At 40.1% G+C, this 19,488-nt stretch overlaps 1 protein-coding gene across 1 annotated transcript; it reads right to left on the bottom strand.

Moving 5' to 3' along the window:
• Positions 1-1,099: 1,099 nt before the first annotated feature.
• On the bottom strand, positions 1,100-18,637 carry LOC135564722 (cytochrome P450 2K1-like). Its single transcript, XM_065010617.1, has 8 exons — positions 18,386-18,637; positions 7,957-8,119; positions 7,650-7,799; positions 7,390-7,550; positions 7,040-7,219; positions 4,855-4,996; positions 1,887-2,213; positions 1,100-1,681 (listed from the first exon to the last, which is right to left on the bottom strand). The coding sequence occupies exons 1-8, from the start codon at positions 18,587-18,589 to the stop codon at positions 1,494-1,496; spliced, it is 1,515 nt and encodes a 504-aa protein (XP_064866689.1). The 5' UTR covers positions 18,590-18,637; the 3' UTR covers positions 1,100-1,493.
• Positions 18,638-19,488: the final 851 nt, after the last annotated feature.

The following is a 19,488-nucleotide window of genomic DNA, read 5'->3' as shown; positions in this document are numbered from 1 at the left end:
GCACGGCCGCTTTATATTGCTATAGAATTCACACAAATGCCTTACTATACATCATTCCCAAACATTTTATGAATTTATGATGAAAATGACCATATCTAAGTGCTCACCTGTCTGAAGATATAAACGAAAAGATGTCATATTCTTCCTGGGGGTGTATATGAACAGATGTTAATACCATTTCATGTTGCTAAAATACTGTCAGTTCCACTTTAAGACTTTATTAAACGTTTTGGTGAAATCTACAAGTTGAAATTTTTTCATTGCTGCACAGTGATGGATTCCCACTGAGCACAGACAGTAATTCAAATTCTATTCTATTCCAAACCCCAAGTTGACTAAATGGACCAGAATTTGACGAACTGGTGCCGATGTCAAGCACACTCAACTGTATTATTGATTAGCAATACATATGGAGCCCTCTGACACGCTACTAATCAAATAGTTAAAGGCTAATCAGAAGCCTACGTTTTAGCTTATTTATCTTTGGGGTGTAATCAAGCTTAGTAGAGTCAATCATCTAACTGTTATCAATAACAGACACTGTTAGTGTTATGTACCTTTGGTTGGCCCGTTTGAATGGGACAACAAAACTTAAAGGTGCAATAAAATGGATTTTCGTGCCCAAATATATATATATATATAAATAGTCATTAGTACAGTAGCTAATGTGGCTAGAGCTAACCACCAGCTAATATCAATGGACAAGGAGTAGCTTAAACTAGCCACCAGCTAGCGAACAGTTTGTAAACAACTTCACTTTAAGTGAGACCTTTTGGCTGCTTTTACACAGGCAGCCCAATTCTGGTCTTTTGTCCAATTGTAGGCAAAAGTGCTGATAAGGTAAGTCAAAAGACTAAACAGTGGAAAAAGATCCAAATTGGGTTTTGTGTGTCAATGCAGTCTTTCTTTGTTTCAAGTCTCCTTCCATAACTAGAACCGCTCATGGAATGAAAGTAGTTCCACTCCTGCTGGAGCTAGCTAGCTCATGGTTAGTCATTGTTCTAGCTAGCAGATCTGGCTAAGTATGTTTGCTAGTCACATAAAAACATGCCCACAAGGGTAGGTATAGATATAGATATCAACTACTGATAACATTAGCTAGAAAAATGATTGACTTTACTTAGCAACAGCTGTCCAGACAAGGCAGGACAGCAAGCAAAAACAATTGCATTCTGTACATACATAATAGCAGTGCTTTGTATCAATCAATTACATTGTTGGATTGTAGAGCAATAAAATTAAACCAAAACCATTGAGGGACTGGTCTCATCTCAGACCTGGTTCACAGCACAGCCGGTGAGGTAACCCATTTCAGCATGTTTGTCTAAAGTGGAGCATTTGTTCGAAGTCATGTATAATATACATTAGGCCCAGACTCATCTCAGACCCGGCTCACAGCACACAGCTGGTGAGGTAACCCATTTCAGCATGTTTGTCTAAAGTGGAGCATTTGTTCTAAGTCATGTATAATATACATTAGGCCCAGACGCATCTCAGACCCGGCTCACAGCACAGAGCTGGTGAGGTGAAGGATTGAGGGTGAAACCCACGGATGGTGTGAGGTCCAGATCATCCTCTGTTACTCCAGGAGGAGGAGAGAAATGAAAGCGCTGCAGGAGGGAGGTGAAGAAGAGGAAGAGCGCCATCCTGGCCAGACCCTCCCCCAGACACACCCTACGACCTGGAAGAAGATAAAATGAGGTAGACAACATAACAATTAGGTTTACATAGATTCCTATAGTTCACATATAAATATGTCAAATTGTACACACATTTTATACCATAAACTCTCTGGGTCAAAGCAATTCCCCAAACTCTTAATTTTAGAGTACCATAGAAGGATTCACTTACCCAGTCAGTATGGATACAGAAACAGTGGAACTCACCTGCAGAGAAGGGCATGAAGGCATCCCTCTTGGTGAATCGACCTTCCTCATCCAGAAAGTGGGCGGGGTTAAAGGTGTGTGGGCTCTCCCATTCGCTTCCGTCTTGTAGGACAGACGTCAGTAGAGGAAACACAAGCGTCCCCTTCTTGATGAAATATCCCTGGAAGGTGATGTCTCGGCTGGTGGTGTGGGGGATGGCAATGGGTAAAATGTTGGCCAGTCTCTGGGTCTCATGGATCACTGCATCAGTGTAGGGCAGGTTCTTCCTGTCCTCTGCTAAGGGCTGACGACTTCCTATGACGCTGCTGATCTCCTCCAGGACCCGGTCTGAGACAGAAAGGAGGGAGGACCAAAGTTACTACCCTCAAAGAAAATGTCATCTTAATCTTTACCCTGGACATTTTATAATTTAAACAAGATGGCTTGATAACTTAAACGGGGCTCCATGTGAACGATACCTTAACCTACGTACCAAAACAGTCAACTTTTCTGCACAGTTCAATGTTCTCACTTAATGCATTACACCTTTTTGTAGTCAACAGCTACACAATAAGTAAATTGTGTAAATCACGTCCAACAAAACTGTTCGTTTCTGGATTGTTTGAACACTTCCCTCAAAACAGGGATAATGCCAACAAAAAAAGTGTTTGCCAAAACACCGCATTTCCCTGGCAAAATGCACTAACCCGATCAAAACCTGTCACTAAATTAACTATCAAAACAGTATAATTTGTCATAGAACAAGATGGTAATCTCAACATTCATTGCATAATGTCTCAACAAATACCAACTAACACCAAGTCAGGTGCAGATGGTGAGTACATAGCGAATACAGAACAAGATCGGCATCAGGACATGAAAACAGAACCAGTACTGCCTGATGACTGGGGTGGGTGAGGACTATAAGGAGGGAGAGTATTCAGGGTGGTGATGAAGTCCAGGTGGGCTTAATGATGGGAGCAGCTATGCGCAATGTGGGTTGCCAGGACCGGTGAGAGTAGACCAGCGAAGTTGATTGCAGGAAGAAGTGAGCAGGCGTGACACTATCACCATCAATAGACAATATTTTTCTATTAAAGAGTAAATGGTAGGATATGGTTATCAAACATTTACTAGAAATTAGCTGTATTCTTGTTCTCTCAATTAGCATTTAATACTAAAGCAGGAAGAATTTCACTAAACTAAATGTTATACTGTTTAGAATTGAAAAAGTGTTTGGTGGTGTATATTGTAACGCTTTACAATGCAGTAAAGATAAATCAAAGAGAAGAGATGTTGAAAGTGCAATTGTGACTGAAGTACTGTAAAACCAGTCACTGTACAAAGAGTTTACACGTTAATGGTAAAAGATATACCATTATGGGAGTACTGATTTAGTGTTGTTTTACATGCTGTACACAACAGATGTTTGGAAGCTGATGTCCCAGTTCTTCCATGGCCTACATACTCACCAGACATGTCACACATTGAGCATGTTTGGGTTGCTCTGGATCGACATGTACAACAGTGTGTTCTAGTTCCTGCCAATACCGATCAACTTCGCACAGCCATTGAAGAGGATTGGGACAACATTTGACAGGCCACAATCAACAGCCTGATCAACTCTATGTGAAGTAGATGTGTCGCACTGCATGAGGGAAATGGTGGTCACACCAGATACTGCCCCTACCTTTAAGGTATCTCTGACCAACAGATGCATATCTGTATTCCCAGTCATGTGAAATCCATAGATTTTTCTCAATTGAATGATTTCCTTATATGAACTGTAACTCAGTAAAATCGTAGAGTTCGAGTGTGAGTTTTAAAAAATAATAATAATAATCAACGTTTCAGTAAAAGTGCCAGTTTTAGTGCCAGTTTTAACCAGCCGGCTAATTTTCAACCACAGTCCCTGGGCAGGATATAACAGCCTGTAGAAATTGTTTTCATATTTTTTTACATTTAGAAAATGCATTTAGTGTTATGAAAAATGGCACTGTCATGTGTACACTTTTGAAAATCTAAAACATTGTTCCAAATAAAATGCTTATACATGAATGAGAAAAACTGCACACAAAATATACACCTGTCCAAGCTGGAATGTTGGAACAAAATGGACAGTGGGGAAAGTCAAGCTAGACAGTGGGGAAAGTCAAGCTAGACAGTGGGGAAAGTCAAGCTAGACAGTGGGGAAAGTCAAGCTAGACAGTGGGGAAAGTGCATTATCTGATCAACATGGAAGGATGTTGTTTTTGCAAGTTGATTTTTTTGAGAATATTTCTAAATACTTTTTGTAGACTAGTTTCAAAAATATTTTATATTTATTATTAGAACAAAGATTATAATTGAGTATTCTACACCGATCACTGCTTCCTTCTGGGTTTTTGCTCTACTGCTCTCCCTCAAGTTATGAACCTGTTGTCCTCCATGGCTACGGTATCCTTTATTACCACACCATAGTACAACTCCATATATATATATATATATGTAACCTGTTGTCCTCTATGGCTACGGTATCCTTTATTACCACACCATAGTACAATTCCATATATATATATATAACCTGTTGTCCTCTATGGCTATGGTATCCTTTATTACCACACCATAGTACAACTCCATATATATATAGTGGGGAAAGTCAAGCTAGACAGTGGGGAAAGTGCATTATCTGATCAACATGGAAGGATGTTGTTTTTGCAAGTTGATTTTTTTGAGAATATTTCTAAATACTTTTTGTAGACTAGTTTCAAAAATATTTTATATTTATTATTTTTATATATATAACCTGTTGTCCTCCATGGCTATGGTATCCTTTATTACCACACCATAGTACAACTCCATATATATATATTCAAGCAATTGAAACAAACTAAACTGGTCAAGTGGGAAATGTTCACAGCAAGTAAAACCTTGATTGTCTTGCATAACTACAATCACTTGTAGCAATGTCTGTACAACGGTGTGTGTCTGTGTGCACATTGATACTTACCCTGTATAAGAGGGTACTTGGCCATTAGCATCAAAGCCCAGCGTAGCGTTGTCCCTGTGGTGTTAGTACCATTAGAAAACATGTTTCTCACAGAGGATATCAGGTTGTTGTCATGGTAGTGAGAGTTCTTGTTGCCAGATTCCTTATACATACAGGAAAACACAGAAAAAGCATTTTAAAAAAAGGGGAGAAAATATTTGTTTCCATGGCATAGACCAGGGATCATCAACTAGATTCACCCGCAGGCGTATATTTATTTATTTATTTTAATTCCCCTGAGCGGACGGCTGGAATATAATTACATATACATTTGTAGACTGCAAATTTACCACAAGAGATCATATTTGACTAAAACCATCATTTCTCAAACCTTGCTCAGAGTTGGAGATAATCTACAACTAGATAATGTTGTGCAAGGTCTCCCACTTAAAAAGATGAGAGGCCTGTAATTTTTTATCATAGGTACACTTCAACTATGACGGACAAAATGAGAAAAATCCAGAAAATCACTGTAGGATTTTTAATGAATTTATTTGCAAATTATGGTGGAAAATAAGTATTTGGTCAATAACAAAAGTTTCTCAATACTTTGTTATATACCCTTTGTTGACAATGACAGAGGTCAAATGTTTTCTGTAAGTCTTCACAAGGTTTTCACACACTGTTGCTGGTATTTTGGCCCGTTCCTCCACGAAGATCTCCTCTAGAGCAGTGTTTTGGGGCTGTTGCTGGGCAACACAGACTTTCAACTCCCTCCAAAGATTTTCTATGGGGTTGAGATCTGGAGACTGGCTAGGCCACTCCAGGACCTTGAAATGCTTCTTACGAAGCCACTCCTTCGTTGCCCGGGCGGTGTGTTTGGGATCATTGTCATGCTGAAAGACCCAGCCACGTTTCATCTTCAATGCCTTTGCTGATGGAAGGAGGTTTTCACTCAAAATCTCACGATACATGGCCCCAGTCATTCTTTCCTTTACACGGATCAGTCGTCCTGGTCCCTTTACAGAAAAACAGCCCCAAAGCATGATGTTTCCACCCCCATGCTTCACAGTAGGTATGGTGTTCTTTGGATGCAACTCGGCATTCTTTGTCCTCCAAACACGACGAGTTGAGTTTTTACCAAAAAGTTATATTTTGGTTTCGTCTGACCATATGACATTCTCCCAATCTTCTTCTGGATCATCCAAATGCTCTCTAGCAAACTTCAGACGGGCCTGGACATGTACTGGCTTAAGCAGGGGGACACGTCTGGCACTGCAGGATTTGAGTCCCTGGCGGCGTAGTGTGTTACTGATGGTAGGCTTAGTTACTTTGGACCCAGCTCTCTGCAGGTCATTCACTAGGTCCCCCCGTGTGGTTCTGGGATTTTTGCTCACCGTTCTTGTGATCATTTTGACCCCACTGGGTGAGATCTTGCGTGGAGCCCCAGATCGAGGGAGATTATCAGTGGTCTTGTATGTCTTCCATTTCCTAATAATTGCTCCCACAGTTTATTTCTTCAAACCAAGCTGCTTACCTATTGCAGATTCAGTCTTCCCAGCCTGGTGCAGGTCTACAATTTTGTTTCTAGTGTCCTTTGACAGCTCTTTGGTCTTGGCCATAGTGGAGTTTGGAGTGTGACTGTTTGAGGTTGTGGACAGGTGTATTTTATACTGATAACAAGTTCAAACAGGTGCCATTAATACAGGTAAAGAGTGGAGGGCAGAGGAGCCTCTTAAAGAAGAAGTCTGAGAGAGCCAGAAATCTTGCTTGTTTGTAGGTGACCAAATACTTATTTTCTACCATAATTTGCAAATAAATTCATTAAAAATCCTACAATGTGACTTTCTGGATTTTTTTTCTCATTTCGTCTGTCATAGTTGAAGTGTACATATGATGAAAATTACAGGCCTCTCTCATCTTTTTAAGTGGGAGAACTTGCACCATTGGTGGCTGACTAAATACTTTTTTGCCCCACTGTACAATAGTTATATTTTGTTTGTATTTATTCCCATCCTTCAGCTACCCTCAACCCCACCCATCTACCTCTTGAAGACCATTCAGCTTGATTTATATTTGCCAATATATTTCTAACTGTGCTGTTTCACAAACGTTCTGAACCTATATATTTTACGGACACCGTATATTTTACACGAGTGATCTTGTTTGAAATTGAGATGTTTTTAACTGTAGTGAGATTTCATACCTCCAGGGTCTGCTTTCGGACGAGGAACGAGTCCACAAAGCCTCTACACATCTGAGGGTTGAGAGTCTCCTTCAGGCCCCTCACCAGCTCCTCCATCTCCTTCTTGTTGTTCTCAATATTCTTCAACAAAAGCTTCCTGCTTTTCAGCCAAGGGCCCAGCCAGGGGAAGATGTTGTACAACTATCTCCCCGTAAACATTAAGTTAAGCATGAATTACCCTCTATTATTCCAGTACCCCAGTACAAATTTGAATAACTATTACATTTTCCTGGTTTAGTCAAGTGTGACCAGTTTGTTTTTCACTCTGAGAATAATGGCAAAGTAAACATCATGAGCACATAGTACAGTACCTGAACTGAAACGGAGCCTGCAATTCGTAGGTTCTCATTGGCTCGATCCACTGTGGCTCGGAACTTGGAGTCAGAGTATTCAAACCTGCTGCCGTACACAATGTTGGAGATTACGTTGGCGACAGCATAACTCAATGGCTGGGTTGTGTCAAATGCTTTACCTATTAAAAAGATCAAGATCAGAAATTCAATTAGAAAACCTAAGGATTTTTTAATGTAATCCTTTTTTGGTTTTCAAAATCAGACCTACGAATTCTTACCCTCATGTTTTTCCAACACTTCGATCAGGTAATGAATTTCCTCTAAGATTTTCTCCTCACTCCCTTTCTTGCCCATCCCAAAGTCTCTAAGGTTTGCCAGGGCAAAGCGCCTCATCTCTTTCCATGAGTCTCCATTGCCAAACAGAATACCTATTTAAAAGTAACATTGTGCAGGTGTCAGGAACTAATCATGTCAGGAGAGAATCATATATTTGTCACATATTTATAGCTCCAAATATGCTTGCTTGACAGAATATTGTTGAATGCAACAGTTAACCGGGATTACAAGTTTCACATACTACATTACCGTGTCCATTGGTGAAATCATACAACACAGGAAGCATGCCCCTGTCCCCAAACTCCTCTGCATGGTTGACCAGCGCCTGCTTGACCGTCTTGTATCCTGCCAGGATGACCACTTTTGTGGGTCCAAAATGAACCGTGAAAACAGACCCATATTTCTTGGACAGCTGTAGAACATAAAATAAGACTAAATGCATGGTTTATTAAAGGTCCCGGACAGTGACAATCATGTTTTTCATCAAATTCGATGATATTTGAATGTAACCAGTTCATAGCAGTTTGACCCAAGTAAGAAAAATGACTGTAGCTGGTACATTGGAAAAGCTGATAAAGTTACTGGTCCCTTCCCCCCCCATGTCAAACACTTAGATTCATGTGGCAGGCATTACTTCTGGCTTTATTCAATTTCAGGTAAAAGCGACCATTTTAAAAACACCAATGGTAGCTCTTATAATCTTAACCAGTTTAAATATGTTACACTTTAAATCTGTCATCATACATCTTTGTTTACAAACTGTAAAATAGCTCAAGCAGAACGATACTGATAACTAACCCCTTTTCATGCGCTGTGGTTTTTAGCTAGCAAGCTACTTACCAGCATGCCGGATGTTATAGTGTTAATTTAACGTTGTTTATCAAATAATGAAGACAATACGATCGAGTGTGCAGTGCACATTCGAGCGAAGTTGCTTTATCAATTGGGGAAAACATTCAATGGGTCTTCAGTATTGAATAGCCATTTATTTGTCTATGCCTGTAAATTGTCCTCCTAAAAGGTAGGCTAACCTATGAGACTATGCTAAACGTCAAGTGTCGCTGTCAAGATCTCAACTAAACAGAGTAGACTATAGCCTATGTATACGTGGTCGGAGAAGCACAGGGTAGTTATCTTTCCAATTGAATATATTTCCTAAATAGGCCTATGATTAGGCTATAGTTTACTACATTGCCTAGAAATAGGGCAACATATTGATCACCCATATTTCTCAGTCTGAAAATCTTCTCACTCCTAAAAGGTAGGCTATGAAAATAGTTCAAGAACGTGCAAGTTTCTCCAACACTGCTCTCTTTAAACTACATCTAGCATATTTCCTGATATAGCCCAGTAATAGAAAGGGCAATGTGAGAATCTCAGCTAATTTAGCCCATGTCTTAAGTTATTTTTGCGCATTTGATATTGCCTATAGGGCGCAAAATATCTGGGATCATGGCTGGCTAATGAGCTGCTTCACATAAGCCTAAATAACATTGCGGGACTTCAGTTAGGTTTGGGACCAGTTCTTGCGGTAGCGGGTGGAAGAGCGGGAGCAGGATTTAGAAATCAGTCCTGCGCAGACCTCTACTGTGCACCATGACAGTGAAGCCTGTAACTTTAGAGCTATTTATGACTGTGTCAGTGTGAAAAGTAGGGAATTAGCAAGGGAAACTGACAGATCAATACCGTTACATTGCCATACTGACTAATACAACTCACTGTGGTTAGATAGTAATAATAACCATCATCTCGCAACTGCCAGATAACTAGAGACTAGAGCTGACCTGGCGGTGGTAGCTACTCACTAGCGTAGCTTATTCATTCACCTCAATCGAGAGGGGATGAAACATTAGACAACGTTACATGTCAGTTACAATACTAGCCCAGCACTGCGAATAAACATTAGTTCATTTTTTTTCTGTAAAGTTAAACAGTTACCATGCCAGCTATATCAGTCAACTAAAGTAGCCATTTTCTGTTCTGCTTCCTTTTACAACTCAATGAAAGAAACACATACACACTGACTGAATTGTGCTCAACTCTCCAGTGCTGGTCCAGCCAGCCTTCCAGAAGTTTTGCCTTCACACAGCCTGTTAGCCCACTCTGTGGAATCCACAAGGTCCTAAATCCAGTCAGATGAACACTCCAAACAGGGGAACAAAAATGCAATTTCAGATACGTCCCCCCACATTATGAAATTGCATTTTTGTCCCCCCTAGTTTTATAATTGAAATGTGAATTTTTTTTTAAACGTGCCAACGTCCTTTAGGAACATGCGGATGCCTCTGAGTTGTCGGTAGGCTGTTTGGAGTGTTCATCGGACTGGATTTAGGACTGCACAAACACAACAGAGCATGCTGACAGGCTGTGTGAAGGCAAAGCTTCCCCCACATCCCCAGTGAAAGTCCCTGTGTATAGTACTTGTAATTTACCACTGACAATCATATTCTTCTATTCCATTGTGTGGGTTGTCCTACAGTTGATGTAGCTTGTGTCATTGGGGCTAATCATAATGGTGGGGAGGTATTATTATTTCACTTTCCATCTCCTTTTGTCTTTCCACTATCATCAAGCTGTAATGAGACATTTTAGAAAATTAAACATCTACTCGGTCTGCATCGCTTCCCAGGCAACCACCGCATTAGGAATGCTGTGATACAAAAATCAGCTTTCCCAAGGCAAAGGGGATATGCTGTGAAGCCTGCGAAGACAGACCCAACATACTGTAAGTCATAGTTAGGGCTGTGGTCATGAAAGAGCCGGTGATTGTCAAGCAAATAACTGCCGGTCTCACGGTAATTAACCGTTAATTAACATAAGCACATTTACCATCTCATGGCTTCCACGCATAGACTACAAGCCACCAATACAGACCTTCGGAACATCCACATTTTAAAAAGTCTAATAAATCCATGTAATATAGCCTACACCATCACAGTAAATCCATTATTTATTTTAGAATCATGATATGAAAATGTAGTCTATTTCAGAAGAACAGAATAGCATACTCCGAGTTGTCCTTATGTTAGGCCCTGTTATGGCTGTGCCATATGGTTGTGGGCTCACTAGTTCATTCATTTACATTACATTTAAGTCATTTAGCAGACGCTCTTATCCAGAGCGACTTACAAATTGGTGCATTCACCTTATGACATCCAGTGGAACAGTAGTGCATCTAAATCTTTTAAGGAGGGGGGGGGGGTGAGAGGGATTACTTTATCCTATCCTAGGTATTCCTTAAAGAGGTGGGGTTTCAGGTGTCTCCGGAAGGTGGTGATTGACTCCGCTGTCCTGGCGTCGTGAGGGAGTTTGTTCCACCATTGGGGGCCAGAGCAGCGAACAGTTTTGACTGGGCTGAGCGGGAACTGTACTTCCTCAGTGGTAGGGAGGCGAGCAGGCCAGAGGTGGATGAACGCAGTGCCCTTGTTTGGGTGTAGGGCCTGATCAGAGCCTGGAGGTACTGAGGTGCCGTTCCCCTCACAGCTCCGTAGGCAAGCACCATGGTCTTGTAGCGGATGCGAGCTTCAACTGGAAGCCAGTGGAGAGAGCGGAGGAGCGGGGTGACGTGAGAGAACTTGGGAAGGTTGAACATTCAGCAGGCAAGATTTGCTTAGAATTCCGTGGAAATATTTTATAGTATGAAGAATGAAATTTAACATAGCTGAAAAAAATAGAAAGGATATTTGCACACATGCGGCTATTCTGTGTTGAGCGGTTAACAAAGAAACATGTCCTCCTATATGCTTCATTTAGAGTTATTTATGTAGCTTTGGTTGTGATATAAATGTTGGGCTGTGTTTTGATTTTTAATAAATTCTAAGGCTGCATGATGCGACCAATGATAATTAGAAAAACGCATGAAAGGCACGAGCTCTGCTTTGTTTTTTGCGCAGGCTGTACACACTTCATCAGTCTGTTATTCACAATTTGACAAGCGCTTGATAATGCCTCGAAGTTCCTTGCTGCATTCCCTTTGTGTACAACCTAAAAAAAAAATATCCATGCCTTTTGCAGCCAGTGGCCGTCTTGCCTTTGGGCTGAAGGGGCAGCAGGTAGGTTAGTGGTCAGAGTGTTGGGCCAGTGACCAAAAGGTTGCTGGATCAAATCCCTGAGCTGACAAGGTACAAATCTGTCATTCTGCCACTGAATAAGGCAGTTAAACCACTGTTTCCCAGTAGGCTGTCACTGTAAATAAGAAATTGTTCTTAACTGACTTGTCTAACTAAATAAATGTTCAAATGAAAATTAAGTATAATTCCCTTCTCCTGGCTGCTTGCCAAAAGCCTCTCACTCACATGGCTCTCTGTCAGTGATTGGGTCTTTCTCACAGGCTACAAGTGAAGAGGGACATAACTGCTTGCAACCAAATTCAAGGTGCATATTGGAAGAACTGTAATTGACTTTTTGTCAGCCAACAAGATAAGTGGGCCTAACAAACAGCAAAAGCACTACTCCATTTCAATCTACTATCCCCCATAGTACAAAAGTTAACTAGAAATAAATATTCCAAACATAGTCTGGGATAGTTGTGGGATGCGATAGATCCCAAATGAATACAACCAATAGCATTTAAAAAACTGTTTTAAGCAATGAGCCTGACACAACAGTTCAGAACGTTTAGCATAAATTGTTGATAAACGATTATGCTATTTCTTCACATAAGCACAGCAATGTGCACATGGCAATAGGCTATACGCTTGAATGTTCCATTAGCAGGAAAACAACATTCTCAAAAGTGACAGCAAATGTGATTCTCCATGTATTTATTTTATTATAAAAAGGTGCATTTTTATGGTAAAATGTTTTCTCCCAAACTTGAAACTTCCGCGCTTCATATGTATGCCAGTTAGGCTCTGCACCAGTTGTAACGCAAATTAATGTGCTTCATTTTAAGAGGTTATTTGGCCACTTTAGTTGTGATACAAACCTTAACATAGGCCTATGGGCTAGGCTACATGAGGTGTGCCATTATGATTATAAACCATCACTAAAAACAGGCATGGCTGCTTCTTGCCTTAAGCTGGGCATCATTCACAAGTGATAATATATAATTCTTAAGTAATAGGCTAATTGTCACCCAGCAGACTATTCTTGATTTAATCTTGCCTTTACATATAGTAAATCATATATATATGTGTAACATTTGTTTTGATTTAGAATGGACCATTATTATGCATTTGTCTCAAACGGGGGCAGGGGTAAAACATTTATGTAATTTATGTAAAGCACTTAAATAGCAAATGAAGGATGCCTTTCCCACGGTTCATTTTCATACCAGCCAGGTAGGCTATACTTCTGTTGTAAAGAGAAGCAATGTGCTTAATATTAAGAAAGCTGAGCAATAAATATAGTAGGCCTAGCCTATAGAAAGCAGAGTTTTTTCTCACGCAATTGCATAGCCTATAGAACTGTTGCACAACATGAACTCATGAGCTCTCATGAAGTGTTTGAATAGATTTTTCGATTACATTTGCAGTGATGTCAGAGTATTTAGAGGGACAATAGAGTGCTGAGTACCAGTCATTTAGCATGTTTGGTAGGCTACTAATGACCGTCAGCAGCATCAGAGCTTGGAGAAGGCTAATTACCGTGACTAAACGGTCACGTTGACTGTTGTCATGACTCGTGACTGCCGGTGTGGCAGTAATACGGTCACCGTAACAGCCCTAGTCATAGTTATTCATTTAAAATCAATTGAACATTTCAGGTACACTAAAATAAAAAATACAAACATTGAAAAGTTTCAGAAAAAGGTGCAACAATTAAATATTGCATATTTAAAATTGAGTACTTCAAAAACACATTGTCAAATGAGTAGATCACTACATCAGCTAATTGATAGTATCATAACTCATAATCATAAATAAAATACATTTCACGATCCATTTAAGAAAGATTTCCCTTTCAAAAACATTACAGGCAACTCGTTTTTTCTATATTTACAACTTAGGTCAGCTATGTTGGCCTATGGAGTCCCGTGGGAAACGCAACTACCAAACCATCCAATGATGAGATTTGTAAACACATGATCTGGGCTCCCGAAAGGACTGATCTGTATAATATAAACAACTTTTGGAAAGCTCATATCTGAGCCATTAAAAAAGTATGGCCCACAGATCTAATTGAATCTGAACCACGCTTTAACTGGAACAGAAAATGGAAAAATATGACCTTGGCATCCCGTAATCCAAACCATTAAAGTATACATTTTAAGTTTGTTTTACACCAAGGAAAGATTTTACAATGAAATGGGCGCCAACGGTTCACTGTGTCCCCTGAAATAGGTAAACACATTCATCTAATGTCGGAGTGCCCTGCAGTTAAATGCTTCAAGGGGCAAAGTTACAAAATAAATGTAGAAGTGCATGAATTTAAATATTCATTGCTTTCCATCTATTATGTTACTTAACAATGACAGCCCCTTGACAGCCTCTCTCAGAGAAAATGACTGCTGGCAGGCAGCACTGCTGTGAAATAAATGTTGACTCTTAAGATGGCAACCACCTCACTCTCACCATTTAACCAAAGGACACAGTTACTATTAGAAGGTCCATCATTAGAATGATCAACAGGGAGAATGAATGGTACTAGACAAGGACAAATATATTGGACTCTGTAAAAAACAATCTCAGCTAAGCCCCACGTATACAAACCAATGATACAGTATTTACACTTTTGTTACTTTCCTTGCTTTCTGGCCCACAGTGAAGCCCCCCTACGGGGACTAAGGGGGAAATGGGTCGTGGTTATCTTTATATGCATTCATTTTGGTTTTATACCTGTAACCCTCTGAAGAAAACAAATGAAACAAGTTGGTCACAACAACAAAAAATAATATTGCATATTTCAAGCTACGTAGACAGGCTCCTGGATCGCCTCTTCAACGAGGTCACACTTGATCCAGCACCGTATGTGGGGAAGCTGTGTGAGCTGTCCATCCCAGGACCCCTGTCTGCCCAGTATGAGAGGCCTGACAAGTAGGAGGTCAAAGCTGGATTTGTCTCCCGCTTATATCTTGGGGTTGACTGTGGCCAAGTGGGTGACTGAAGCGGGGTACATGGTTCCCCCTCACCATCAAGCTCTGTAGTTTGTGGCATTTCCTAAAGCCTAAGTAATTCACTTTTACATGATATCACATTGTTACTTTGTATAGTTTTATTTCAAGCATTCAGATGGAAGATGAGTGTTATACATTGTACGAATCAGTGTGATCTTGCACACTGTAGTGAGGCCGGATGCCTACAGTATATTAGGATTATGGCTCTAAGAATCTATTTATGTCAAATGTCACCATTATTTATCATGATTGTTCATGTTGATCAATATTTCAGCTATACTGGCCTATTGTAAGTTATCAACTGAATGTCTGATCAATTAATACAATTCTGAACATATCATTTATAATGTTAATATAGAAGCCAAAAATTGTTCAGTACACTTATGTATGGTGTTTTCATGTACGTTCCCTGATGTCTAAGCTTCTAAAGGGACTCAGGCTTTACTAAAGAAGAATTGTATCAGTGAACTGTATTCTGTAATTAGTCTAAAAAAAACTATAGAAATGCAATTGTGTATTGCTACTGTTTGTCTGAGAGCCAACAGTCCATGATCAGCTCTATTGGCCATGAGAGCATTGAAGAGAAAATGGGTTGAGGCATACTCCGAGTCGATATTCACGTAATATGGAATTCCCCTCGACCACATCCACAAATTGGGGAAAATCAAACATTCTTTTCCATTGACCCCCAGTGTAAAAGAGACAACTTTGTCAAATATATTTTTGTTATATATAAACAACAAACCATGCTGAAAACCTGCTGTGTGTTCAATGTACATGTAACCAGGTCAAAAATCACGACCTACGGTTCGCAATGCTCCCACGTAGGGAAATAGAGCCAGCAAGAAGAGCCTGTGGCTTCAGGCTATTCAACATGGGAGAGTGGGAAATTGTGGGGAGCCGGTGTCCAAATAGGCTACACATAGTTAGAGCTCTATAAATGTGGAAACAATGTAATCACAGGTAAGACATTTAACTTGTTTAGCAAGCACAGTCCGTTTGTAACTCCATTCACTACTTGTAGCTGTATAGTTTGTTTGCGTTGTTGGTCTTGGCTAGCCTAACGTTCTGGTCGGAAGCTAGCTAGCACTCACGTGGCTGCTAGCACCGTCACAAATAGGGGCATTCAGGACGCCCTACAGTATTACAATTTTCTAAGTAGTGAGAACGCTAGGGAGAGGCAATGTTGAAAAGGGGAGGCAGGGTAGCCTAGTTAGAGCGTTGGACTAGTAACCGGAAGGTTGCAAGTTCAAACCTCTGAGCTGACATGGTACAAATCTGTGGTTCTGCCCCTGAAGGCCGTCATTGAAAATAAGAATTTGTTCTTAACTGACTTGCCTAGTTAAATAAAGGTAAAATAAATTAATAAAAAGACATGTTGTGCGCGAGCAATGCAAAATAAATGTAGAAATCTATGTTATTCAATTATTGCATCCACACTGCTCACGCGCTCCAACGAGTGCCTGCTTTGCCAAGGGCTAAAATAGAAATTAGTTATATTTCTGATGCAGATCGCCCTGCAAGTCCTGCCTCTCCCATCTCCTCATTGGTTTATAGAAGCAGGTACCCAAGTGCCATCTCTTCATTGGTTATACCCACGTGGGTGACTGTAAGACGAACGAGGTCAGTGGCGGTAATGCACCTAATTTATGAAAGTTGCCAATCGCAATATAAAGTCAAGAGGTGAAAAGGCCTGAAGGAAGAGAGATTACTAGAATCGATTCGGTTGACCGTTTTGTGTGGAATAATTGTAGGAGTAGAGGACCTTGTGCATTTCAGGTAAAATAACAACTCAATGTTTATATCCCAGGACAAATTAGCTAGCAAGTGCAAGCTAACTAGCTAAATTGCCTTAAAAATGTTTAATGATTTGCGACATGTCCCCAAATTAATGTAATTGGTTCAGAGTTTGTTTTGATATTTTAACCAGCGTGTCATGATGGCGTTTGGTGTTGGGGACAAAATACATTTATGCACGATGGAGCACACGCGCAGCCGGTTTGGGTTCCGTGTAACACTGACTGGGAGTGTACTATTTAGGCTCATAATGACATGTGGCCCATTGTTTACCTTACCAGGTATGACCACAAGGGTGTTTCCACGAGCTGTCCGTCAATGTTTTCCTGAGTTTTACACCAATCTTAAAGCTGCAGTCTATAATACAAAAATCAAAGCATCCATCCCATCACTTATTTTGGTAAACAGCCGAGGAATGGGGCTGGAGAAATGCAACCACTCAAATTCACAGATGGCGCTATGGATGCAAGAACTGACCATCCATGAAAGGATCTTTTTAGGCCAGGATTCAAGCCGATTGCTGATTTGGACAATGCAGAATGTAAAGGTAATATCCAATTGAGCCGAGATAATGCAGCTTTTACCGTGAACGTGATCTCTGAGAATGCGGGAACATTGCCTTTAAAACGTGCATAGTGGACAAATGCGATCGGATTCAATCTAGCCCTTAACAATGTTGTGAAGGTATACAGTGTTTGTTTAGAATCACATTGCTTACAAACAAATTAACACTGAGTTCTAAAGAGTAAACCAGTTTAAAAAGGGTCAATCTGCCATTGGTACATCCATTTTTGTACTTTTAAATGACTAATTATAGCTATTGATTCTTGAAGAATATAACAAGAAATACCTTATGAGCTTAGCTCAACTGTCATACCCCATCAGAACCCAAAGCCTCTAAACATGGTTAAAACTATAATTGTATTATTATGGATGGTCATTGCATCCATAGGTTTGTCTATAATTTCAGAGGGGTTATATTTGTCCAGCCCCATTCCTCAGCTGTTAACCTAAAACAGTAGTGGGGTGTAAGCTTTATTGTTTGAACTGCAGATTGTCCCTTTAACTAAGCTCTCAAAGCATCTAGAAGTTATTCCAAATATATTAACCAAACAGACTGTGGAGATCAGTGTGTGACTTAAAACAATGCAGGTGTTACGAAACGCCCTGTGAAGTAAACAATGCATGAAATGTAAATATAAAAACCTGAGCTAAAGGTTGTTGGAAGCAGTTCTGTAACAAATAAAGTATAATTCTGTTGACACATATCTTCAGGAGTGATATCGTTGCAATAGAAGTTGGATTGAAGTATGTGTGAGCTATTTTGGTGAGTTGTTTGGTCTGTGACAAGAAAACTATTAAGATAGGGGTAAAAACACACAGAACAATCCCTTTTAGCATTTATGACAGATATGATTTTCAAGCCAAATGCCTCTATTATGTGAGTGAATGCACAGTGGTCATCATTTCACCTGTATTATTTGACAACACTTAACATTTAAAAAACCTGAAATGGAACATTAATGGAGGAACATTCTCTGAAAACATTCAGAAACTCAGAGCGAGTGTGGAAAGTAGGGCCACATCAAAATAAAAACATTTTAGAGGGCTCCTGTGTTGACAAAAGCTATTGCTAACTGGTTGAAACACCATGTACTCAACATATATTAATATGTTGCTTTGACAATACATGCCTATTGAAACTAACTGGAAGTTTTATACCTGCTAAAATACCAACATTTTGAAAATATTTAGCCAGATAAAACAATGTCACAGATCATATCAACAACCACAACATAGTTTAATCTCAGGACTTCCTCTCACCTCACAGAGGCTGCGGTGGGGCCTCTTGAGATCCAGCTGGAGCATGTTACCAAGCAGGGGCATAGGCCTCGGTCCTGGAGGCTGCTTCCCCTGTTCCTCAGAGTTGGAACCAGAGGAGAGGCGGTAAAGGGCCAGCAGAAACAGCAGAGCCCCCAGCAGTGTCACTGTGCTCGATGTCTGGAGAAGACATTCTAAAAGAGACATCTTCAAACAGCTCTAACAGGGCTAAAAATAGTGACTACTTCCTGCTCATTGATCTGACTGCCAATGGAGGCTCACCTTTTATAGAGCATGGAACAGCCTCAGGGGAGGGGCTAAACATTCTGGAAAAAATGTGCTCTTATCTATGCGAAGGTCCTATGAGGATTTCCCATAGTTTATTAGACCTTGATCAACACTAGATACAATTGAAGGCAAGTGTAAAAATAAACATTTACAGACCTTTGAGGTTTGACTCTGTTAACCACCATCTTTTGAATGTCATTTAGCAACTATTAGATACATATTTCCAACCTTTTTTCACAAATGCACACATTTTGGGGAGTCTTTCACATTTGACACTTTAGTGGGGTGTAGAAATATAAATGACGTGGAAACAACGTTGATTCAACCAGTGTGTGTGCCCAGTGGATTGATAGATCACAGTGTTGTGACAAGGTATATTCTACACAAACATTCTGAGTGCTTTTTTGGTGAACGACTCCGGGATTTTTGGAGTCAACTCCAATTCCGACTCGTTGGAATTGAATATCCAGACTCCAACTCCAATTTGACAAAAAAAAGCTGCCGATGTCAAGTATACTGATTGATTAACAATTTACATGGAGCAGTCTGACTCACTGCTAACCAAGGCTAATCAGAAGTCTACATCTTGTCTTATTTATCTTAGGGGTGTATCCAAGCTTAGAGAAGTCAGTCATCTAACTGTTATAAGTAACTGACATTGTGAGTGTTATGTACCTTTGGTTGGCCTGTTTGAATATGACAAGAAAGCTTAAAGTTGCAACAAGTTGGATTTTCTTGCCCAAATTTACCCAAATGGTTTATATGTCAAATGTAATTAGTAGCTAATGTGGCTAATGCTAACCACGAGCTAACGTCAT

The sequence above is a fragment of the Oncorhynchus nerka genome, linkage group LG26, assembly GCF_034236695.1.
Source record: "Oncorhynchus nerka isolate Pitt River linkage group LG26, Oner_Uvic_2.0, whole genome shotgun sequence".
NCBI lineage: Eukaryota > Metazoa > Chordata > Actinopteri > Salmoniformes > Salmonidae > Oncorhynchus > Oncorhynchus nerka.
Note: the sequence above shows the minus strand (reverse complement) of the source record. Positions and strands in the feature narration are given on the sequence as shown.

Coding starts and splice junctions, on each gene's coding strand:
- LOC135564722 (XM_065010617.1), bottom strand. CDS start 18,589: ATGTCTCTTTTAGAATGTCTTCTCCAGACATCGAGCACAGTGACACTG. Junction 8,120..18,385: donor CCCACCGCAGCCTCTGTGAG/GTGAGAGGAAGT, acceptor TATGTTCTACAG/CTGTCCAAGAAATATGGGTC. Junction 4,997..7,039: donor TCCGAAAGCAGACCCTGGAG/GTATGAAATCTC, acceptor TGTATGTATAAG/GAATCTGGCAACAAGAACTC.